This window comes from Hylobates moloch, unplaced genomic scaffold (genome assembly GCF_009828535.3).
Source record: "Hylobates moloch isolate HMO894 unplaced genomic scaffold, HMol_V3 SCAFFOLD_1, whole genome shotgun sequence".
Classification (NCBI taxonomy): Eukaryota; Metazoa; Chordata; class Mammalia; order Primates; family Hylobatidae; genus Hylobates; species Hylobates moloch.
In genome coordinates, this window is record NW_026652276.1 from 142,857,963 (window position 1) to 142,884,189 (window position 26,227).

The 26,227-nt window shown below is 41.6% G+C and overlaps 1 protein-coding gene and 1 long non-coding RNA gene across 2 annotated transcripts in view; one reads left to right on the top strand and one right to left on the bottom strand.

Moving 5' to 3' along the window:
* Positions 1-713: 713 nt before the first annotated feature.
* The window catches only part of NFE2L3 (NFE2 like bZIP transcription factor 3), a 33,184-nt gene continuing 7,670 nt past the window's right edge, over positions 714-26,227 (bottom strand). Inside the window, exons 2-4 of the mRNA XM_032759005.2 lie at positions 9,737-9,916; positions 4,084-4,167; positions 714-3,306 (exon numbers count right to left, since the gene is read on the bottom strand). Of these exons, the coding sequence (XP_032614896.1) occupies positions 2,047-3,306; positions 4,084-4,167; positions 9,737-9,916 (1,524 nt within the window). The 3' untranslated portion in view covers positions 714-2,046. The remainder of the gene's footprint in view (positions 3,307-4,083; positions 4,168-9,736; positions 9,917-26,227) is intronic.
* On the top strand, positions 13,739-16,421 carry LOC131384560 (uncharacterized). The gene is made up of 2 exons (XR_009215534.1): positions 13,739-14,321; positions 15,752-16,421. It is a non-coding gene; the product is annotated as an uncharacterized LOC131384560 (long non-coding RNA).

Genomic DNA, 26,227 nt, shown 5'->3' on the forward strand with positions numbered 1-26,227 from the left:
AGGCAGGGTTATGTCAGGAAGCCAGCCCATAGCCAATTAGATCTTGTGAAGCTGGCTGCTTAATACCCCGATTAAAAGTCCCTTGGTATGGGAGAGGGGGCCATCAGTTTCCGGAACTTCCACAATACCAATATGTGGATGCTGTAGCCCCGTTATATGAAACGTGCATTTGCACATGACCTAAGCACATCCCATACACTTGAGTTGTCTAGGTTACTCAATATTTAATCCAAGGTAGAAGCTAGGTAAATAGTATGCTGCGTTATGTATGGGGAATAAAGTTCAATACAGACACTACCATCTTTAAGTATATTCAGTTTGCAGTTTCTAGATCTGTGTGTGCTATATTTAAGGTTTTTTATAGTTTAAACTTGGGCCAGGCATGGCGGTGCATAATCCGCAGCTCGGGAGGCTGAGGCAGTCCAGGAGTTTGAGGCTGGATCTTTTATTGGGGCCACTGCACTTCAGCCTGGGTAACGAGTCACCATGATTACCGATTCTGCTCTCCACTGTCTTTTCCTTGACTTTTAGAGGTTCGAAAAGAATGCTATCTGATAAGCAGGCCCTCGTGTGAGTGTACTTAGTAGGATTTCCTACTGAAATGTTTTATGTGTTCTTAAACTATCAAAAGCTTAAGACATTTGAAATACTCCTTCTAAAAAGCAACAGACTAAAATGATCACTTGAACACCATGAGTCATTGAAAGGGCAATAATTTTATCTAGAAGCATTTCTGGCAAAATAACAGGCCTTGGGGAAAAAAACTTTATTATAAAAATCCGACGGTATATATAAACTGCATTTCTCTAGCCCAAGATATTTATGTGATAGTTTACACTGTAGCTCCTGTGGCAGAAACTTCATTTTGAAAATTTGGACACATTAAGCATTATAGTACACATCAAAATCTTGATGTTCCCCAAACTTGACAGGCATCTAGGTGAGGTCATTGCTGTCTTCAGAAAATTCAATCTGTTACTGTTCCAGTGAACTTAAGTGAGGTTTTCATTTCAAATGCCATTATTTCTAGAATTTACCTTACCCTGGTTTATTTTCAAATTCACCTGTTTTTTTCCCCTAATCGCTTTTGCCCATTTTAAACACCGTTACTGACTCTTCCCTTACTGTTTGTTTATATGGCTTACAATGTTCTGGTGAGATATCAGTATTCTAAGATGGTGAGGCCATCCCTTCAGGCTGGCTTTACTGCCAGAGATTTTATGGATTTTAATATACACACAAGGAGTTATATTTTTGCAAGTAGCCCATTCTGTCTCTGGTCACATGAGGAAGGCCTGTGGCTTAAACTACCAGTTTAAGTGACCGTAGGTCTTCAATGCATTCTATATCACATAGTATTCTGAGTGTTAAGTATTGGGGTAGGGGGGTGGATTTGCCTTATTTTGGCATACTATGTTAACCTCAATTTGGCTTGAGTCTGAGGAATTTGCTATGCTGCTCTATTTGTTATTCACCTATATTCCTGAATGTGGATATTTTGGAAGGAAAGGTAAATTTGGTTGAGATTTCTGTATAAAAGGGAAAAGTTAATTTTTAATACAAATACAAAATTTATTTCCATAGAAAGCAAAATTTATAAGTTAAATATAAAGATTAAAATAGTGTTTGAAAAGCTCACTATAGTGCTAACAAACTAGATGAAAATAAGGCTATTTTGCATTTAAAACTGAAATACCTCTTAAAATAATTTGATCCCCAGTGTTTGCTCTTTTTGAAGTAGCCGACTTACTCTTAAAAAGGATGGCTACCAAGATGGAAGGTCTTATTGGGTTTTCATGTTAACCTATTCTTCGGACATAACTATGAATTTTGTATACAATGCATTTCATGAAAAGTTGTGGCTCCCCCAGATTTCCCACAAGTGTGATCTTGAAGTCCTAAACATTTGTCCACATAAGCTTCAAAACAGAGCCTTAACTGAGTTATTCAAGTAGCAGTACTTAAAGATATAATTCTTGAAGCAGTTTCAATGGTTTCTGATCCAAATAATCAGTTTCTGAACATTACACGTAATATAGTCCATCCTCAGTTTCTTCTCACTTTTTTTCCCTTTTGGGTTTCCTTTTTGTGGCCTGAGGCCACCAGTTCTTTGGGTACTATCAAGATACTTCCATCATGGGTACACTGAAGAGCATAGTGGTTTGGATTGACTGGCCTACCTTGGTCATCTCTTAATCTACTAAAAATATCATGATAAAGGTCATGCAGTTTCTGTTTCATTATGTTAATAGCTTTGTTACATTGTGCTTGCTCTCTCTTAAGAGTTTCCTTCTTTGCTTGCAAGTTACATACATCATCTTCTAGATTCAAAATTATGTCCAATTTGCGTTTACGACAGTTCTGCGCAGCAACTTTATTTTTCCCTCTTCGTCTGATATCACGGATAAGTGAGACTTGTAGGTCTGTCAGATAATACCTACTTAACATGCTATTGAAAGAATCAACAGGCATGCCGACAATTTCATCTACAGAAAAAGGGATATGCAAAGCTTTAGCACGCTGTTCATCACGGCTCAGGTTTCTATCTGTGTCTTCAAGGTACCTACTCCTTATCTTCTGTGACTTCCCAGGCCACGAAAAAGGTTCAGAAGTAGATTCTGGTGCACTTGGCTGTAAGTGGTAAGTGTGGTTATGAAATATGTGTTGAAACGTAAGATCCCCATGGGAACCAGAATCACTCTGATCCAAGTGACAAAGCTTATTGGGTTCTGGGTAGTAGCCGCCTACAGCACCTTCTAAGTCATGATGGGAACTAGATTCATGGTCAGTACAATAACCTATAGCACCTTCATCACACACACAGTGAGAGGAATTAGACTTGATGACAGAGGTACTATTATGACTGGAATCTAAAGAAAGGCCAGAATCAGAATCTGGTTCATCAAAAAGCTGAGAAACATCGATTGGATCAAAGTTGTCTTCTGTGGCCAATGACATTAAGTTTATCTCATCAAATATATTTACGTCAAGGTCATACAGTAGGTCTTGGCTTGTTAGATTCCTCATATGATTGTCAACCGGTGAAAGAAATCCTGTCAAATTATTTCCAGGAAGGGTTTGCTCAGGATTGGTGGTAGGAGAACTTAACTGCAGAAATGGTTCTTGTGACTGTGAAGTCCTTGCTATTGGATCTCTTCTAAATGTATTGTTGGGACAAAGCAAGATGGCCTCATGAAGATTCACATCCTGACTTATAGCCTGGCTAAAGTTTACATGATAATGTGGTGAAGAATTCATGCCATCATTGATACTGCCTGGAAGAGGAATATCTCCCAATGAGATGCCCTGAAAAACGAAGGAAAAACACTTTAAACATATATAGCCCTATTTCTGAAGCAGTTCTATTATCTAACACAACTTTACTTTCCCCTCTTTTGTTAATTCCTCTGTATTTAATAGCGATAGATGCTGTTGGCAGTAACTTCCCAGTTAAAATACAGGCAATACAATACGAGATGTAAGTCCAAATCAGAATACCTGGAATTCTGAGTAACCTAGACATTAAGATTGATTAGTATAAAAGCTGACTGCACTTTCTTCTTAAAAAGTCTAATGTTACAATCTTGTAATTCACTACTTTATAATAAGATGCAACTCATCCTAGCGGTTGGTAATCACATTGTGGAGGGTCAGGGATAATAAACTACAGTGAAGTAGTAGTCTGGAGGAGAGAGGTTGTTTAAATGCCTCTAAGCACTAAAACTATAAGGCTATTGTGAATATTGCTGCAATAAACATGGGAGTGCAGGTGTCCCTCTGATACACTGATTTCTTTTCCTTTGGATAAATACCTGATAGTGGGATCACACGGTAGTTCAATTTTTAGTTTTTTGAGAAACCTCCATGCTGTTTTCCATGACCAGTCTAAATTTGATTATACCTTTGGGATTGCTTGGAAAGAGGAATGCTATACATATTTGGTTAATTCTAAGCTGAAGTGCTTCTGTAAAAATAAGCATTACTTTAAACTGCTGTGTCATCCAAGTAAAGGAGTTGTATTTATTCACCAAAAGGTCAGTGCAGATACGTTCCTGCAAGGATAAAAGCCAAAGTTCCAATTACCTCCAGTGAATTTTCAGGCTGTGATGAAAGCAACTGGAATAAGTCTTCCAGAGAGAAAGAAGTATCTGTCCCATTCAGATGTCTCTGTAGAGAAACAAAAGGTGCATCCTTCACATAAAAGACTGAACTGGTGAGGGCTTTAGGCTTTATCTTTAAAGGATCACCAGGTCTTATCTCCACACTGGATTTTTATCCTATTATGTTCCTCGGTTGGAAGTTTTACTTTTTATTTATTGTATTTTGAGACGGAGTCTCACTCTGTCACCCAGAATGGAGTGCAGTGGTGCAATCTCGGCTCACTACAACCTCTGCCTCCCAGGTTCAAAGGATTCTCCTGCCTTAGCCTCCGGAGTAGCTGGGATTACAGCTGTGCACCACATCTGGCTAATTTTTGTATTTTTAGTAGAGACAGGGTTTCACCATGTTGGCCAAGTTGGTCTCGAACTTCTGACCGCAAATGATCCACCCACCTAGGGCTCCCAAAGTGCTGGGATTACAGACATGAGCCACTGCAGCTGGCCTATTTCTCTTCTTACAGTACTCAATATTTCAACACGCATACTTAAAAGTCCAAAGTTAATCAGTATTTCTATTCCTACCATAAACAACTTCCACATAATTTTTGGCTAATTCTTAGTTTCAGCTTATTTTGCCCTTCCATAGCCAGCTCTCCCAGTTGGTTACACAATTATATAATTTTGGCCAGGTGTGGTGGCTCACGCTTGTAATCCCAGCACTTTGGGAGGCCAAAGCAGACAGATTGCCTGAGCCCAAGAGTTGGAGACCAGCTTGGGCACCATAATGACAGTTTCTACAAATTAAATTAGCTGGGTTGTGGTGGTGTGCACCTGTGGTCCCAGCTACTCCGGGATGCTGAGGCAGGAGGACTGCCTGAGTCCAGGAGGTTGAGGCTGCAGTGAGTTGTGACAGCGCTGCCACACTCCGGCCTAACAGAATGAAATCTCGTCTCAAAAAATGTAATTTTTACAGTCAATACTTATTTACATTTACTCCAATTTGTTTTTTTAAAACCAACTTATTGATGCTTCATCTCACTCCTGGTCTTTATGCTTTAGCCTCTTTCTAGTTGAAAGAACTCTTCAGAGTTCTTTTTAGAGAAGACCTGAGCAGTAAACTCAGTTTTTGTTACATGGAATTATTTTGAGACAGTCTTGCCCTGTCGCCCAGGCTGGAGTGCACTCGTGAGATCTCAGCTCACTGCAATCTCCGCCTCCCGGGTTCAAGTGATTCTTGTGTCTCAGCCTCCGGAATAGCTGGGACTACAGGCATGTGTCACTGCGCCTGGCTAATTTTTATATTTTTAGTAGAGATGGGGTTTTGCCGTGTTGGCCAGGCTTGTCTTGAACTACTGACCACAGGTGATCCACCCGCCTTGGCCTCACAGAGTTGGGATTACAGGCATGAGCCACCGTGCCCGGCCTACATGCAATTATTTTGCCTTCATGCTTAAATGATGAGTTAACTGGTAAAAATATAAGGTTTAATGTTTTCCCTCAGTACTCTGTCTTATGGCATTTATTACTACTGGTAAGTTTGCTCTCAGTGTTATTTATAATGAACCTTTTCTATATCAGGTAATTAAAAAAAATTTTCTTCTTAGTTCTTGATGTTCTGTTTCAATCTGGTATGTCTGGGACTTAATTAGTTTTCGTTAGGAGCTCTGTGTACTCCTTTAATCTGAGGACTTTTCTGGAAATATTTTGCCATAAACTCATGTTAAATATTGCTTCTCTTTCATATTTTATAGTTTCTTCTGGGACTCCTATTAGAAGTAACTTAGATTTTTCTCTTCTATCATTGTCTCAATTTTGCTTTCATATTTTGCATCTTCTCTGTGGTATATTCTAGATAATTTTCTTAGATCTTTCTTCCAACTTACCCTTTTCTTTAGCTGTTCACACCACTTCCACTGAATTTTCAATGAAAATTGCTTTTTCATATCTAGAATTTCATTTGGGCTCTTTTCTAGATCTTTTTCTTTTTTTCATGATAGTCTGTTCTTGCCTTATAGATTCTGTTCCTATGAACAATTTAAACACTGATTTAGAGTCTTTTTCAGAGGACTAGGAATCCTGACTTTTGCATATGTTGACTCATGGCTATTTATGTCATATTTAGTTCTTAAAAGGTGAGCATTTTAGGGAGCAATTTTGCATTTTTCTCAAGATCCAGTGTTTAGATCATTTTCCAGACTGTACTTCTCTTGGCTGAGGATTCTTGATGGTGATGGTAGTGTGCATTCAGATCTTATATCTAGCTTTGGGGCCCCCACTGGGGTTCTGATTTCTAAAGGGTAGCTGAAAATTGTACCAGTCCCCATTTCCTAGATATTCTTCCAGAGTTGTCATCTGGAAGAATGGAAATGCCAGTGATTCACTGGTCTAACTCATTTCTGTTTTATTTCAACAAGCTTTTAAAGCACCTACAAAGTAATAGCCCAATAAAAGAACAGAAATATATTGTCAGAGCTACTATAAGAAATGTGGCTGGGTGCAGTGGCTCACACCTGTAATCCCAGCACTTTGGGAGGCCAAAGTGGGCAGATTGCTTGAGCCCAGGAGTTTGAGACCAGCCCACTTCTACTGAAAATACAAAAAATTAGCTGGGCATGGTGGTGTGCACCTATAGCCCCAGTTACTTGGGAGGCTGAAGTGGGAGATCACCTGAGCCCGGGAGGTTTCCGCTGCAGTGAGCCATGACAACACCACTGCACTTTAGCCTGGGTGACAGATGAGATCCTGCTTCCCCTGCTGCCTTCCTCAAAAAACAAAAAAAAAAGTGTTAAGTACACAAAGATGTGATGTAAATGCTCAGGCTAGGAACATGGAAATAACACAATGAGGAACCAAGCCTGATAAGAATTAGGCACAAATGCCTGGCTTTGAATGATTAATATGTTTCTGAAAAGTTTTGTCCAAATTGATGTTTATCCTATGTCAAATTACATTTTAAATTATCTCCAAGGAAGCTCCCTACTTCATTTGTCTCCTCATTAATATTTAGTAAGTGCCTAGTCTGTGCCTAGCAGTGAATTAGTTTGTTACAGGTAGAAGTAAACAGTTCTTGCTTTTCTGGGAAGCCCAGTGAGGGAGTAAAGACGAAGACATACCTGGGAGAAAGGCAATATACAATTCAGTGTTAAATAAGTGAAAGACTAGTGAAAACATCTTTTCCCTCAAAGAGAGCTGTGAATACTCAGGCAAGTGGGCAGAAATGTTGTCCCCTTCAACATATATATGGTTCTGTTAGTATTTTAATATAAAAGTCCATGGGTATTGATTTGACAATACAGTATGTATGCTGTGGGGAGAGTGGTAAAACCATACAATGCATCCATGAAGTAAGAAATAGATAAGTCAGAGGAGCTGGGGAGAATACCAGCTGGGAAAAAAGAACAGGCAGTTGCCAAATGCCAGGCTGCAACTGAGGGTTACAAAAGGGTTAAAGCTCCACTGGTCAGAGTGAAAATGGGAGGGTTCCTTGGGGTGTGCTCTCTACCCCTCCCCTTCATCAGAAGAATGGCAAAAAGGGCCTCAAGGAGACCACTTAGAACTTGGTGTGTGTTCTTCGCAGTTTGGGGACACAGAAGCTTAGTGTCCCACTTTTGCCTAAGAAATATAAAGGATGAGAAACCATGCAAGAGCCATAGTTAGGGAACTGAAAAAGGGTCTAAGGGCATGTTTCCAGGTGCTAGGCGGCCAGCAAATGGTTGAGAGGGCCACCTGGAGAGGTGAAATGCATGTATACCACGGAACATTCAGGGAAGAGTCCTAAAGGACCAGCTGCAGTGGAGATGCATTTGCCCCTGTCAAGAGGAAGACTCCCAGCTGTGGGGCCAGGGGTCTCCAAAGAACCTATACACGAAAAAGTGCCCACGTGACAAAGAGTTGTATAATATTTAAATGTATCGCGTGGTCAAGAGAAGCAATTTCCTATGTTCTTAGCACCCCACACCCTCAACCCCAGAGAAATCAGTAGGGCAGGCCACACAAAACTGAGGGAAGATGCTGAATTTTAGCCCAGTGTGTTTTGGATTTTTCTTTTTTGAGACAGGGTCCTGCTCTGTCACCCCGTCTGAAGTGCAGTGGCGTGATGACGGCTCACTGCAGCCTCAACTTCCCAGGCTCAAGTGATCCACCTCAGCCTGCCAAGCAGCTGGGACCACAGGCACACACCACCACGCCCAGCTAACTTTTGGTTCAGCGTTCTTGAAAATTACATTGCGTTATACTTTTTTTTTTTTTTTCTTGGGACAGGGTCTCACTTTGTTGCCCAGGTTGGAGTGCACTGGTGTGATCACAGCTCACTGCAGCCTCGACCTCCCAGGCTCGGGTGATCCTCCCACCTCAGCCTCCTGGGTAGCTAGGACTACAGGAACACATCACCACACCAACTAATTTTTGTAATTTTTGTGGAGATGGGGTTTTGCCATGTTGCTCAGGCTGATCTCCAACTCCTGGGCTCAAGTGATCTGCATGCTTTGGCTTCCCAAAGTGCTGGGATTATAGGTGTGAGCAACTGTACATGGCCACACTGGGTTATTCTTATCAATTGCTGCACTGGGATGGCCAGAGGGATTTTCATGAGTATCTAGAATTTATGGGACCTGCCCTAGATTTCACCAAGGGGCTCTAGGTGGAACCTAGAGGGGCAAGGGAGTGGTAGGCAGGCAAAGAGAACAAACCTGTTTTCTGATTTCATGCAAAATAATCAAGTAATTTTCCATGTTATATTACATGGCCAGGGCTACCGTGATGACAGCTGTCTGAGAAGGGTCAGGGCATGGTACTCTCCATCCTCCAAGGTATTCAAAACACAGCCCTAAACTCCACCTTCTGGGAAGGGGACATGCTAAAGCAGGTAATGGCTAAGAGAACCGTCAGGGCAAGACCTGTGAGGGTATGCCTTCCAGGTAGAAGTGCCACGTGGTTATTAAATATCTCTGGAGCACCTGTTTTGCCATGCTTGTGGGCAGGACCTCAGCAGGGCTGAAGAGAAACCAGAGTACAGCCCAAATGAAAGGAGGAGGAAGCACAGATCGCAGGAAGCATCCATCCCTTCAGCCTGGCTCTGGGAGTTCATCTTTGTACACCTCTTCTCACAGCTAAAGAGTAAGGTTAGGCAATGAGGAGTTAAGAAGGTGGTCCTACTGGACCATGGATGCCCAACGGTTCAGCCAGGCATGCCAGGAGACTGAACAAAGATTTCAGCCCAAGCCTTAGCTGACATCATGGGTGATTGGCTGTAGGGTTGGTCCTCGGCTTGCTCTCCTGGACTAGGCCAGCCTGGCTACCTGTTCATGTGGCTGGTTGAGGACTCCTAGGTTCACCATTTCTTCATCCCTTGCCTTGGCAAACATAACTAGCAAAACCTGCTAGCAAGGTCCTGGAAGGGGGTGTGTGCACATACACACAAAATCTTGAGTTTAACCAGAGAAAACAATTGTATGGCTAATTCATTTATAAATCAAATTACTACTCACATAACTTAAAGACACAGGTATTTTCATATATGATATTTGTTAATAGTAGAGCATACTGTTTTACATGCTCATTCTTGACACAAACTGTCAATGCCACAAAATCTACATTAAAACCAAAATGGCAAGGCTTGAATATTCTGAAAGGCTTACCTCATTTCTAGATTCACTGGTCTTTTCTGCCTCCCAATCAGGTTTCTCTGCTGTTTTGTTTTCATCATCATTATTCTGCTGAAGTGAGTTCTCCTTCTGGGCTGACACCCTTTCTTCATTTTCCTCACGCTGGGAACTATGATCCACAGCTTCGTGCTTTTCTCTTAGCACCTCGTTCTCCTATAAAAGTACCAAATTTCATCAAATAAGCAAACAGTCTTTAAAACTGCATTGTGCTTTATTGTTCAGGGACCATGAAAACCCACAAGTCAAAAGCCAAGACTAGCATTTCATTATTTCAGCATCAAATAAACATTTAATTCAGAAACAAAGGTCAGTGTTATATCCTGTCCTGAGACAGGCTGTTCTAATCTGTGCAATTTAAATTAACATGCACTTATAAAGCCGCTGAATTTAAAATACTCATGAGTTAGATTAGATATGGAAATTAATGTTGCCAGCAGGCAGTTTTAATTTTCTGTTGAAAATTGATCAAACAGCTAAGTTGGAAGCAAACACTGATCAAATATGGAAACTATTATTATAAACTATTAATTGTGGTTGTCTCTGGAAGGTTGGCAACAGGGTGGGAAAGAGTTTACTTCACTTTATACATGTCTGTAACCGTGAATATTTTACAACAAACACATATTGCTTTATTTATTTGTTTATTTATTGAGTCTCGCTCTGTCGCCCAGGCTGGAGCGCAGTGGCGAGATCTCGGCTCACTGCAAGCTCCGCCTCCCGGGTTCACGCCATTCTCCTGCCTCAGCCTCCTGAGTATCTGGGACTACAGAAGCCTGCCACCACGCCCAGCTTTTTTTTTTTTTTTTTTTTTGGTATTTTTAGTAGAGACGGGGTTTCACCGTGTTAGCCAGAATGGTCTCAATCTCCTGACCTCATGATCCATCCGCCTCCGCCTCCACCTCCCAAAGTGCTGGGATTACAGGCATGAGCCACCAAGCCCAGCCATATTCCTTTTATAATCAGGAAAATGACAAATGTAAAACATCTCCACAGATCTACACTTATTTGCCCAGATAAGTCCTTCTACCTTAATTTGCTTTATAAATAAGGAGGCCTAAATAATTAAAAGGCTAGAGAATTCTTCTAAACATTCAAATATGGTTACCATTTAGAGTGTACTGCATATTCAGATAGTTTCAACTATCATGTTAAAAGCTCTCTGGATGTATTTTTTCCCCTATAACATTAAAGCTTGTCAAACTTTTTCACAATTTCTGTTTCTTCCAGGAACAGGACACACTGGCACACCCTTTTCCCACCAAACCACAGAAAAAACATTTTTAAATGAAGGTTGAAGAAATGGAAATTTACAGATGCCAGAAGAAAGGAGAAAAATCAGGCAAGATAAGAAAAAAGGAGGCTGATGTTCTGCTGGTCCACTTGGTTTACTGGCTCCTCTGTCTGACTGTGCCTTCCCTCTAGACACTGTAGATGATGTTTAGTCCTAGCTCAATCAGTCTCTCCCTTTGCACATTCCGTTACAACCCTGCTCATGTGCCCAAGATATTGCTCCTGCTACTCTCCCCTCTCTTCTGCATCAATAGTTCTTTCTCATCTACTGGACAATTTCCATTAGCCCACTATCATACATGAATACCCCCACCTTTAAAAACCCCTCCCTTGGTCGCACACTAGTCTTTAGATCCCATCCCATTTTTCTGCTCCCCTTTAGAGCAAAAACCTCCAGTTATCTGTACTCAGTGTATTTTCTCTTCACCTATCAGCAAAATTTGGATTAGTTACCATCTCCTCCCGGAAACAGCTTCTTCACCTGGCATCCAAGTATTTCTCTATTCTCCTACCTCATCAAGAACTTCTGCTTTGCTGATTCTTCATCCCCTTGATATCTAAACTAGCAATGTCCCAAGGCTCAGTCCTCAGGTCCACCAAGCACTCTCCCACTTCACAGCCCTTCTACTTGGAGCCCTTTCTGCCTATAAGCTCTCTCAACCCCGTTATCCTCCTGACCCCAGGTCTCTTCAAATATTTACCATCTCAGTTTTCTTTCTTAATCTCTGTATATAAAAAACTACATCAAAATCTTTTTCCCTTATCTTGCTTTATTTTTTCTCCATAGCATTTAGCACCAGCTGATATACTACCATGTTTATTTGTTTGCTGTTTGTCCTACTAGAATGCTAGTTTTTTGAAGGCAAGGGCTCTGTCTGCTTGGTTCCTGCTGTTGGCCACTTCCTATCCCAGATTCTGACACATAACAGACCCTTACTACATATTTGCTGAATAGCTGAACTCTTAGACACAATATTCTAAGACTTTGATAGAGATCTTACTTCTGATAGATTGTTCTTTCCTGCAACAATACTGATTCCTATATAAATCTGGGGAAGGAAGAAAAGGTGACTGATGACTTTTTACCTCTCAGCTTTTGCCAAGGTAAGGTTTTTTGTGGTTGTTAAATCTGAATATAATTAAATTAAAAACTTTGGATACCCGAGGCAGCTAACTTTGTTCAAAAACTTGCTGGTGGTAGAGAGAGAAACTTCTAATCTCGAAATCAAATGATCTATTTTAGAACCATGAAGCAAAGTCCCCTGAATCTGTAATATGTGCATTAATACAACACACATGGACACACACAAACATGCAAACACAAGAATGTCACCTATATTACATAAATAATAACAGGGAAACAAGTGTTTGATGTAGATCAAGCCCATAGAGGAACTGATCAAGCAAACTTTAGTCTGGGAAGGATTTTTTTGTGGGGGAAACTTTTTGAGTGTAATGAATTGGTAACAAAGGTATGTAAGACGTCTTGTCTGAAAACTCAGGAAGAGGACTGGAGGCAGAGAAATTCTATATGATCAAAATTCACACTACAGGAAGCCAAAATTAGGTATAACATAATAATGGATCATAACTCATTGAATAAAATGAGTTGAATAAAAGAATCAATGAGTGCACTCAAATATAAACAAATAAATGAAGGAAAAAGGAAATCTCTTATAGTAGAATACAAATAATAAATATAAAAGGAGAATGATGAATTAGAAAACCATCAATGGATGCTTAATTTAAGGAGTGAAAATTTTATGAGAAATAAGATACTTAAATAGTCTCAAAGTATCGCTCTGCAGATTACTTGTTAATTACAAAAAGAAAAATAATAACACTACAGGAGAAATCTGGCAGACACCACCTAAATCAAATGTTCAACTCTATCATCAAAATACGGAGTTAAACCAACATCGTGGTCTCCTGATATGGAGGACACAATACCATTTCTGTGGTTTTCTCACCAAAAATTCATAATCTCAATCTAATCATTGAGGAAACATCAGATAAATCAACATTGGGGGTCATTTTTACAAACTAACTGACTGATGCCCTTCAACAATCTAAAGGTGAAGAAACAGAGAGAGGAGTGTTTCCACATTACAGGTGACTAAAGAGACTCGGCAAATACATACTGACAGATTCTGAAAACGGACTGTAGATTAGATAGTAGCCTTACATTCAGATTAAATGTCCTGATTTCATAACTGGGTATAGAAAAGAAAATCACTGTTCTTAGGACATATACACTAATAAGTATCTGGGTGATGAGGGATGCAATGGTTTCAATTCACATATGTATACAGAGAGACATCGTTATTAATATAGCTAAATAAGGCAAGACATAAATAGGTAAATCTGGGTAAAGGGTATATATATGCCATTTTTTAAAAGTTTGAAATTATATTTAGCTAAAAGATTCACCTAAAAATGCCTACATAGCAAAATCACTTTGGCTAAGGCAACAGCAAAGGGTTATCCCAGAATAATTCTCCCATTAAATTTTCTGTTTATTTGTATTTTGCCCCCAAGTGTATAGACATAAAAACTTTAGTATTTTCAACTCTTCTAACATTTAAATTTCTTATTTCATTTTCTTGTCTAACTGCTTTGGCTATGCTTCCCAAATAATGCTAAATAATAATGGTGATACCTGATATTCTTGCTGATGAATTTAATGAGAATGCTTCACCAATAAGGATGACTTGTATTTGAGATACAGTCAGTCATTTTAAATTGAGTATCAAATACAACACTAGTACTGGGAATACGATAGTAAAAAATACAATCAGACCCTGCCCCCTTCACATCTTACATTCTATTTTTGTTTTTTTGTAGAGATGGGGTCTTGCTATGTTGCCCAGGCTAGTCAAACAATTCTTCCTCCTTGGCCTCCCAAAACACTGGGATTATAGGTGTGGGTCATCACTCCTGGCCAGATCTCACATTCTAAAGAGAGAGGGAACCAAAAATACAAGTGAACTAATGAAATAAATGCAAGTTATGGTGAGTGAAAGAGCTAGCTAGCTATGTGAAAGAAGGAGACAAAGGAATTCAAGGCATAGATAATATCCAAACAGTATACTCATTTGCCTCTTACCACAGTTTATTTAACTGGCTTTTTTTTTTCTCTTTTCAGAAAGAGTTTTGATCTTGTTGCCCAGGCTGGAGTGCAATGGCGTGATCTCAGCTCACTGCAACCTCCACCTGCAGGGTTCCAGCGATTCTCCTGCCTCAGCCTCCCAAGTAGCTGGGATTACAGGTGCCTGCCACCGCACCCAGACAATTTTTGTATTTTTAGTAGAAACGAGGTTTTGCCATGTTGACTAGGTTGGTCTCGAACTCCTGACTTCAGGTGATCCACCTGCCAGCCTCCCAAAGTACTGGGATTACAGGCATGAACCACCACGCCCAGCCTAACTGGCTTCTTAATGGTGGATAGTTGTTTCTAATCTTTTCTTATAACAGATATTAAAATCTCCTCACCCATACTTCTTTGCACATGTGTGCAAGTAGGATACATTCCTGGAATTTATGCTGGGTCAATGGATATGTGTATTTTTTATTTGATGGATTCTACTGAAAAGCCCTTCAAAAAAGTTTGTGCCAATTAAAATTCCTACCAACAATGGATAAAAGTGCCAATCTGATAGATGAAAACTGGTGAAGATGGCTTACTGCAGCCTCAAACTCTTGGGCTCAAGTGATCCTCTCACCTCTCAGCTTCCCCAGTAGCTGGGACTACAGAAACATGCCACCATGCCTGGCTAATGTTTGCTTTTTGTAGCGATAAGGGTCTTGCTGTTTTGCCCAGGCTGGTTTCAAAACTTCTAGGCTCAAGTGATCCTCTCCACTCAGCCTTCCAAAAGGACTGAGGCATGCAGGCCAAGAGTGATTCAGGGTCTTCTTTGATGTGCTTTTTTAGGCCTTGGTATCATTGTTATCCTGGTTTTGAAAAAAGAATTGGGAAGCTTTATTTAACATTGGAATTCCTTATACTTGGAATATTTGAAAGAAATCCCCTTGAATTCTGTCTGTGCCAGGAGTTTTTTGTTTTTCTGAAGAAACTATTCTGACAACTTTTTAAACTGTTCCAGCCTACACTGCCATCTGGTATGTGAGCAAACCCATTTCCTCACACTCCACCTACCTTGGGTTTGTTTCTTAATATTCGCTAATTAAAAGGTGAGAAACACAGCTCATTAGCAGGACAGTCTCGCAGGTATCAGCGTACATAGGAAACGAGGGGTGAATATGAAGATAGTAGGGGCACAACTCTGGACTGAGGTGGGGACAGATTCGAAATGTTAGAGTGCCTGCCTGCTCTTAAAGATGAGCAACTGAAAGAGCCAAGGGAAGGAAGGTAGTGGCTACGTGGATATTTCTTCTTTAGCTGGGTAGAGAGAGGCAGGAGAGGAAGACAGCAAGACCTGGGGGCCATGTCACATCAGTGTTGAAAACCTGGTTTCCTGAGAGGGTCCCTTCCAGCTCTGACACTCCAAAGGTCTATGAATAAGTGACCATATAATTTATCACCAAACCCGTCCACTTTTGAGAGGGTAAGAGGGTACTATTAACAATTAGGCTGGGCAACAAGCATAAACCAGGACTATCCCATATGGTGACCCACCTGAGGCCACAGGGGAAGAAGAGACTACATAGTTCTTAATAAGCATTTTTTTTTTTTGGTAGAGACGGGGTCTCGCCATGTTGCCCAGGCTGGTCTTGAACTTCTGAGCTCAAGCAATCCTCCCACCTCAGCCTCCCAAAGGGCTGGGATTACAGGCGTGAGCCACTGCGCCTGGCGACTCTCAAGAATCCGGATGGCAGACTGAATTCCACAGACTGAGGGAAGAAAAAAACTTTAACCTGCACAGACTTAGGTATTGAATAAGTATCTTCTTGGATGGTCCTTCCTGTATTCATTCAACTTGTCTTTCTTGAGAGCCTATTATGAAGCACGTATAATAAACACAACAAGCATCATAAGTGATAAATGAGAGGAAGCATTTCCCCCAGGGCTAGTGGGATGCATGTGGAGACGTGCAGCCCAGGTCCCCTTCAAAGGAGGACTTGTGGCTATTCCCACATACCTGTGGGCAGCCAGCCTCCAGCAGCCAAAAGTCGCCTCCCCTAAGGTCACACCTGTCCCAGTGTGCCCACATCCCATGACCCGTCACCCGTCAAGATGGCCACAAGGCCATCTTGGCCCAATGTGGAACAAGTCTGATGCATCCATGTCAGCCCAGGTGCTGGGTTCTGCCAGCCTGCATCACAGTTCGACTTCTGCTTCTGTCTAATCCTGCCTGTCTCCAGTTATTGATCCCAATGGCTCCCCCTAATAAACCTCCTTCACACTAAAGGCAGTCTCAGAGTCTGCTTCCCAGAGAACCCAACTTGTAACAGTTAGCAATTATTCTACCTTGAGGGAGAGAGAGGGAGAATCTCAAGGCAGGGAGGGGTGGAGGATTCGCTACTGTAATATTTACAAAGTAAAAAAGGCCTATGGAATTTGTAATATAATTTGCAATTGCTTCTCGGCCTTTTGGCTAGAATCAAGTGTAATATAATGTGCGGTCTGCAAAGCCCAAAACAGCCTAGTGGCTAGGAAGTCCCAAGTTCAAAACAGCTGAGTAAAAAGACCTATCCTACCCAATAGCTGGGTAACATTGGGCCAGTTGCTAAACCTCTTTGACCCTCAGTTTCCCCCTGTGTGAAATGAGAAGATAATATCTAATTCATATTTTAAGGAATTAGTTGAAAACAGCCCCTTCAGGAACACTTCTACACTGCTGGTGGGAATGTAAACCACTATGGAAAACAGTATGGAGATTCCTTAAAGAACTAAGAGTAGAACTACCATTTGATCCAGCAATCCCACTACTGGGCATCTACCCAGAGGAAATGAAGTCATTATACAAAAAAGATACTTGCATACGCATGTTTATAGCAGCACAATTCGCAATTCCAAAAATGTGGAATCAGCACAAATGCCCATCAATCAATGAGTGGATAAAGAAATTGTGAGATAGAAATATATCTATAATCTCTCTCTATATAGATTATATATATAATCTCTATATTATATATATAATCATATTATATATATATATATATATATGATGGAATACTACTCAGCCATAAAAAAGAACGAATTAATGGCATTCACAGCAACCTGGATGGAAATGGAGACTATTATTCTAAGTGAAGTAACTCAGGAATAGAACACCAAACATCGTATGTTCTCACTCATAAATGGGAGCTAAGCTATGAGGATACAAAGGCATAAGAATGACAAGAATGGCCGCGCACAGTGGCTCACGCCTATAATCCCACCATTTTGGGAGGCTGAGGCAGGTGGATCACCTGAGGTCAGGAGTTTGAGACCAGTCTGGGCAACATGGTGAAACCCTGTCTCTACTAAAAATACAAAAATTAGCCAGGCGTGGTGGCGTGTGCCTGTAGTCCCAGCTACTTGGGAGGCTGAGGCAGGAGAATCACTTCAACCCGGGAGGTGGAGGTTGCAGTGAGCCGAGATCACACCGTTGCACTCCAGTCTGGGTGACAGAGCGAGACTCTTGTCTCAAAAAAAAAAAAAAAAAAGACAAGAATGACACAATGGACTTCAAGGACTTGGGAGGGAGGAAGGGCGGGGGGGGCAGTGAGGGATAAAAGACTACAAACTGGGTTCAGTGTATACTACTTGGGTGACGGGTGCACCAAAATCTCACAAATCGCCACTAAAGAACTCACTCATGTAACCACACACCATCTGTTTGGAAATAAAAAATTTAAAATAATTTAAAAATTAAAAAATCAGATATTCATTTTAAAAATAGCCCCTTCATATGTGTAAGCTGCTATATAAACACAAATCGCTCCTTTCTACTGCTTTTTGATTCTGAAGATTTGCAACGAATGATTAACTGCCAATAACTCAATCCGGATTTCAAGAGAAAGCGAAACCAGCTAGCCCTGGTAGCCAGTAATTATTATCTCTGCTTTCTTTTTCTGTTTTTCTTCTCAACTCAGTGACATGGAGCTGAGATACAGAGTATGTTTTACTAGTTCTGTTGTGTATTCTTGAGGTTTATAGTTCATGCTCTTTATTTAAAGAATAGACAAGTTAAACCCATCATTAAGTTACTTTTTATTTGTGAGCAGGTGACTTTTACCCTTGTGGGGCTGGGACAATTAAAAAACAAAAAGTACATTTTCACACCTGTCACACAGGAAGCTATCGTAAACTTGTGAGCTGGGGCCCTTAGTCACAACTAAACACCTACTGACTTGTACAGAACTGGCACCTGCTGGAAAGGCCTGCCCTACCACATCCCTCTGTGCTGGTAACTGACCCATCCATGCTCTATAAGGATCCGGAATGTTCTCAGTTTGGGCCCTTTCACCAAAACTGGGTGCTCCTGTCTCTAAAATCCCATGTCTTCTAGGTTTTCTCTTGTGGCACTTATCCTGTTCTATCTAAAATCACAAATTATATGGGTCTTTTCTTTCCTACTGGCTGTAAACATGATACCTGCCCTCCAGCCATTCACCTTTGCCACCCGCATAAGGATCAGAGCAGAAGAGTCTTGCGCAAAGGTTTTCTGAATCAGTAATGTAGTGGAAAGGGGAAGAAAGGAGCAAAGCTGGGCTTTTCTTTTCTCCTTGCAAAGTCTCTGAAGCCCCTGTCAACTGGCAAGTGTGCCGTTTATGCTGTACTGGGATCTGAGTCATGTGGTAGAGGGTTTGCCCCTGAAAATACCCTTTGTGAACAGCCTCGGCTGCTTTAGCTAGGCCTTTCATTTATTCATCTGGAGGAGGAGGGATGGAGACCTGCTTTTACCTCTAGGGTTGGAAGAACCTTCAAAGAGAAAGAACAGTGTGGTGCCTATGAGAAGGATGACGTCAGAGGGAGAGTGGTAAGGCCAAAGCACTCTGAGGCCTGTCTCTAGGCTGGAGGCAAGCTGGAGTCATCAGGGCTAGAGAGAAACATGGAGCCAGATAAAGAGAGACTGTGTCCTGTTAGGCCTGGGTGGTTTTTAATAGCGGTTTGTAATAATTCCAGCTTGTGTTGATTGAGCACTGGCTGTAGGCTAGGCCCTATGTACATTATCTCATTTAAGCTGCTCGGCATCCCTGTAAGGTAGGTATTGTTATTACAGAGGAGGAAACTGAGACACAGAGAGGTTAAACAGCTTGCCTTAAGTCACACAGCTAGTAAATGACAGAAACAGGATTTGGCAGCAGGCATTTTTATCTCACAGCCAGCTCTTGGCCACAGTACTGGTTCTTGTTTGCCCTTCCAGGTCCATGTGTGTCCCTGAGCAACTCTAGGGCTCCTGTGCTGGCTGGCTTCCAGCTGGGTTCACCAAGGGAAGGCTAGAGCAGAACACAGGTGTAGCCAAGGGGGAGGTCAGAGCATTTCCTTCATGATCCACGATGACAGCCCCTCATCCTGGGCTCCAGCAATTCCTTCCATCCCTTCTCACCGGGAGCCTCTGGGCACTCCAATGTCCCTGTCTGCCCCTGACCACATGGCTGTAAGAAGTCATTCATTTAAGTCTCTTCCTTTGAGCCATCCAGGGTGAATTCTTCCCCCCACCCCCACCACCCGCTCACTTCACACTGCATCACACAGATTACAATAGCAGTGCTGGCAGGAGCTGACTGCATACAAATCCAGTGGAACACCTGTCTGCTTGAATATTACTTTATCATGCAAAAACAGCTGGATACAATGCAAGGTATGGATCTCGTTGGATTGTGATTCAAACAAACCAACTATGAAAAATTACTCATGAGATAACAGGAAAGTTGAACAGTGACTAGATATGTGATGATTATTAAAGAATCCTGGCCGGCTTTGACAAAATTCAACAACCCTTCATGCTAAAAACTCTCAATAAATTAGGTATTGATGGGAAGTATCTCAAACTAATAAGAGCTATCTATGACAAACCCACAGCCAATATCATACTGAATGGGCAAAAACTGGAAGCATTCCCTTTGAAAACTAAGCACAAGACAGGGATGCCCTCTCTCACCACTCCTATTCAACATAGTGTTGGAAGTTCTGGCCAGGGCAATCAGGCAGGAGAAGGAAATAAAGGGTATTCAATTAGGAAAAGAGGAAGTCAAATTGTCCCTGTTTGCAGATAACATGATTGTATATCTAGAAAACCCCATCGTCTCAGCCCAAAATCTCCTTAAGCTGATAAGCAACTTCAGCAAAGTCTCAGGATACAAAATCAATGTGCAAAAATCACAAGCATTCTTATACACCAATCACAGACAAACAGAGAGCCAAATCATGAGTGAACTCCCATTCGCAACTGCTTCAAAGAGAATAAAATACCTAGGAATCCAACTTACAAGGGATGTGAAGGACCTCTTCAAGGAGAACTACAAACCACTGCTCAACGAAATAAAAGAGGATACAAACAAATGGAAGAACATTCCATGCTCATGGGTAGGAAGAATCAATATCGTGAAAATGGCCATACTGCCCAAGGTAATTTATAGATTCAATGCCATCCCCATCAAGCTACCAATGACTTTCTTCACAGAATTGGAAAAAACTACTTTAAAGTTCATATGGAACCAAAAAAGAGCCCGTATTACCAAGTCAATCCTAAGCCAAAAGAACAAAGCTGGAGGCATCACACCACCTGACTTCAAACTATACTACAAGGCTACAGTAACCAAAACAGCATGGTACTGGTACCAAAACAGAGATACAGACCAATGGAACAGAACAGAGCCCTCAGAAATAATGCCACATATCTACAACTATCTGATCTTTGACAAACCTGACAAAAACAAGAAATGGGGAAAGGATTCCCTATTTAATAAATGGTGCTGGGAAAACTGGCCAGCCATATGTAGAAAGCTAACACTGGATCCCTTCCTTACACCTTACACAAAAATTAATTCAATATGGATTAAAGACTTAAATGTTAGACCTAAAACCATAAAAACCCTAGAAGAAAACCTAGGCAATACCATTCAGGACATAGGCATGGGCAAGGACTTCATGTCTAAAACACCAAAAGCAATGGCAACAAAAGCCAAAATTGACAAATGGGATCTAACTGAACTAAAGAGCTTCTGCACAGCAAAAGAAACTACCATCAGAGTGAACAGGCAACCTATAAAATGGGAGAAAATTTTCACAATCTACTCATCTGACAAAGGGCTAATATCCAAAATCTACAAAGAACTTCAACAAATTTACAAGAAAAAAAAAACCCATCAACAAGTGGGCAAAGGATATGAATAGACACTTCTTAAAAGAAGACATTTATGCAGCCAAAAGACACATGAAAAAATGCTCATCATCACTGGCCATCAGAGAAATGCAAATCAAAACCACAATGAGATACCATCTCACACCAGTTAGAATGGTGATCATTAAAAAGTCAGGAAACAACAGGTGCTGGAGAGGATGTGGAGAAATAGGAATGCTTTTACACTGTTGGTGGGACTGTAAACTAGTTCAACCATTGTGGAAGTCAGTGTGGCGATTCCTCAGGGATCTAGAACTAGAAATACCATTTGACCCAGCCATCCCATTACTGGGTATATACCCAAAGGATTATACATCATGCTGCTATAAAGACACATGCACATGTATGTTTATTATGGCACTATTCACAATAGCAAAGACTTGGAACCAACCCAAATGTCCAACAACGATAGACTGGATTAAGAAAATGTGGCACATATACAACATGGAATACTATGCAGCCATAAAAAATGATGAGTTCATGTCCTTTGTAGGGACATGGATGAAGCTGGAAACCATCATTCTCAGCAAACTATCACAAGGACAAAAAACCAAACACTGCATGTTCTCACTCATAGGTGAGAATTGAACAATGAGAACACTTGGACACAGGAAGGGTAACATCACACACCGGGGCCTGTTGTGGGGTCGGGGGAGGAGGGAGGGATAGCATTAGGAGATATACCTAATGTAAATGACGAGTTAATGGGTGCAGCACACCAACATGGCACATGTATACATATGTAACAAACCTGCACGTTGTGCACATGTACCCTAAAACTTAAAAGTATAATAAAATAAATAAATAAATAAAGAATCCTGGCCAGGTGTGGTAGCTCATGCCTTTAATCCCAGCACTTTGGGAGGCTGAGGCAGGCGGATCACCTGAGGTCAGGAGTTCAAGACCAGCCTGGTCAACGTGGTGAAACTCCGTCTCTACTAAAAATACCAAAATTAGCTGGGCTTGGTAGCGCCTGCTTGTAATCTTAGCTACTTGGGAGGCTGAGGCAGGAGAATTGCTTGAACCCGGTAGGCGGAGGTTGCAGTGAGCTGAGATCGCGCCATTGCACTCCAGCCTGGGCAACAAGAGCAAAACTCCGTTTCAAAAAAACAAAAAAGAATCCTTGTGAATTTCTTTTAGGTGCGCTAATGGCATTGTGGTTATGTTTAGAAGAGTCCTTATGATTTGGGGATATATACTGAAATATTTACAGAAGGTTTTTCAGTTAATGGAGGTAGTGGAAGAGTAAGAAAGGAACAATGCTTGGTTTTTCTCTTCTCCTTGCTAAGAAATGTCTGGGATTTGTTTCAAAACAATAGAGGGGCGGACAGAGAGGGCGAGAGTTAAAGATGAAACACGACCAGCCATGAATTGGTAACTGTTGAAGCTACATGATGGGGAGGGGGGCATTATCCATCTCCATTTTCTCCACTAGTAATAAATACTTGATATTTTCCATAATAAAATGTGATATGGACCTGTAATCCCAGCACTTTGGGAGGCCAAGTCAGGTGGATCACTTGAGCCCAGGAGTTTGAGACCACCCAGGGCAACATGGTGAAACCCATCACTACAAAAATACCAGAAATTCGCCAGATGTGGTGGTACGCACCTGTAATCCCAGATACTCAGGAGGCTGAGGTGGGAGGATCACCTGAGCCTGGGAGGTCAAGGCTGCAGTGAGCCCTGATTATGCCACTGCACTCCAGCCTGGGCAACAGAGTTAGACCCTGTCTCAAAAAAAAAAAAAAAAAAAAAGTGAAATAGTCTAAACTTACTTCTAAAGTTCCCTGGAGAAGGCAGAGAAACAGCTGAAAAACTTGGCAGACATCCTCTAGGTAGCTGAAGCTAAGACAGAAGAGGCCCATGTTCCATGGGGGCGGCAGTAAAGAGTATCATTTATGATTCATTTATTTAGTGTTAAATTATCCCAGCAGGCAGAATAGGCCAACTGGTCCTCAAAATACATGATGTTTTTGTATTTCTCCTTATTATGGAAAATTTCAAACAGATGTAAACAGAATACAGAAATCATACAGTGCACTCTCCATGTAACTATTACCCAGTTTCAACAATGATCAGCACTCTTTTATCATCAATACCTTCACCCCTCCCCACTCAATTCTTCTTTAATTGTTTTTAGGTAGGATTTATACACGCAGAAATGCAGAAACCTTACGTGCATACTTTGACAAATGGAGGCACCCATGTAACTGACACCCCAACCATGATACAGAACTTTTCAGAAAGTTCTCCCCGCTGATATTTTTAGCTCAGCTTTGCCTGTTCTAGAACTGAAGAACGATTTTTTTTTTTTTTTTTGAGATGGAGGCCAGCTCTGTCACCCAGGCTGGAGTGCAGTGGTGTGATCTCGGCTCACTGCAACCTCCACCTCCCGGGTTCAAGCGATTCTCGTGCCTCAGCCTCCCAAGTAGCTGGGATTACATGTGTGTGCCACCATGCCCAGCTAATTTTTGTATTTTTAGTAGAGATGGGGTTTTGCCATGTTGGCCAGGCTGGTCTCAAACTCCTGACCTCAAGTGATCTTCCTGTCTTGGCCTCCCAAAGTGCTGGGATTATAGGCAAGAGCCACTGCCCCTGGCATTATGCATGAATTTTAAACTGCACTTATGTGCAAGCTAATTCTGCATTCATTGTTTTTGCATGCTAGATCCCCATTCCCCAATCTACCTCCACCCCCATCCAGAGAGATGTTCTTTAGAATATATTAGGAAATAATAAAAGGAGCTAGGGAAATTGGGCTTTGACTTTTAAGTACCTGGTAAGTCACTTTGGCCCAGTTTTTTAACTGCTCTGGGCCTTAAAGTCATAGAAGGGCTTTCAGCCAGACTCTCCTTCCATTCAGGTATTGCTGGACACTGAGGAGCCCTGGGGAAGGAGCACCAAGGCAGAGGACCTTAAGCTTGGGATGGCACAAGAACCACATGGGGGTATGGAAAACTCCAGAGGTATTCATTCAGCCTGGTGGTAGATGGGTGGGCCTGGCAATGTGCATTTTAACTAGTGCCCCAGGAGGCTCTCATTTAGTCACTAGATTGCCCTTAGACCCTTGGAGAAACTCTAAAGAAAGGCAAGGACAAAAAAAAAAAAGAGAAAAGCTAAGAAATTAAGTTCTTCCTGCAGTTGAGCTTTAGCAGAACTTCAGTTGGCATTTAGAGTTCTGCCTCCTCAACAAGTCCAAGGCCTCCTTCACATGACAGCTCTTCAAATATTTGAAGTTGATGATCATGATCCTTCCTCAGTCTGATCTTCTCAGCATGGAACTGCCCCAATTCATTCAACCATTTCCAGTATGTCCTCCCCCTTGGGGAGGGAAGGGTTCCTTTCATGCTGAAGTGGATTCCAGTCTTTGGTAATTTCCTCTAGAAGACAAGGGGTGTCCTGGAGGTTTGACCTGGAGCTCAGAAGCAATAAAAGCGAATCATCTGTTGACGATCTATTATTATGCCAGGAACTGTACCAGCCCTTAAACATACAGTGTCATTTAATCCTCACAAGAACTCTTCAAGAAAGATGTTAATTTTCTCCATTTACCAATTTGGAAACCATGGTTTCCCAGGAAGAGGTGGAGCTGGATGGTGTGATGGTCAGTTTTAAATGTCAAGGAGCTAGGCTATTGTTCTTAAGTCATTCTATTAAGTGCTAACCTATGTGTTGCTCTGAAGGTATTCTGTACGTGTGGTTAGCATCTATAATCAACCAGCTGACTTTAAGTAAAGGAGATTATCTTCAATAATCTGGGTGGGTCTCATCCAATTAATTGGAGAGCTTTAAGAGCAAAACTGAGGTTTCCTTGAGAAAGAAGAAATTCTCCCTGAAGCCTGTAGCATTGCAGCTCCTGCGGAGCTTCCAGAGTTTCTGGGTGCCCTGGAGAGTTTGAATTTGCCAGCCTTCCCAATTATATCATCCAATTCCTTGAAATAAATCTGTGTGTATGTGTGTATTTATTTATTCACATTCTACTTGTTCTGTTTTTCTGGAGAACTCTGACAGATAAAGACAGGAACCCAATTCTCCCCAATTTCAAAAGATCATGTCTTGCCTCTGTGACTTGCCCACATTCTGCCAACCACCACCTGCAACTCCACCAAAAACAACTCAGGGATGTACCTCAGCCTAGGCAGGCTTCAGCTGCCCAGAATTGTATTTGAATATTAACACAGATCCAGCTGGGTGCGGTGGCTCACACCTGTAATCCCAGCACTTTAGGAGGAGAGGCAGGAGGATAGCTTGAGCCCAGGAGTTTGAGAGCAGTCTAAGCAGCATGGCAAGACCTTGTCTCTGCAAACAAATTTTTAAAAAATTAGCCAGGTACAGTGGTGCATGCTTGTGGTCCCAGCCACCTGGGAGACTAAGGCAGGAGGATGGCTTGTGCCCAGAAGGTTGAGGCTGCAGTAAGATATGACTACACCACTGCACTCCAGCCTGGGTGACAGAGCAAGACCCTATCTCTCAAAAAAAAAAAAAAGCAACAAGATTTTAAGAATAAACTCTTCCTATCAGAAGGCTGCCACGAATGAAACAGACTTTTGTTTTTACCTTTGAAATTTTATAGTGAGCAGGACGTATGGTTTACTCAGTGCTTAAGAACAGTGACCTGTTCTATTCCTAGCAAGGTCACTAACTTGCTATATAACTTTAGGCAATCCCAAGTTTCACCACTTGATTAATTATAATGCCAGCCTGAAAGTCTGCTTTCCACTGCCCCCATCCACTCAGTCAGTTGGCATTAAATAGTCAGATGGCCCATCAGGATTTCAGATCTGACCTACTTTCTAGTTGAGACTCGGGCCTTGAAGGACCCTAGACACCTTCACACCCGTGGTATCTTTGAAGTTCTGCAAACTCAATGTCATGAATG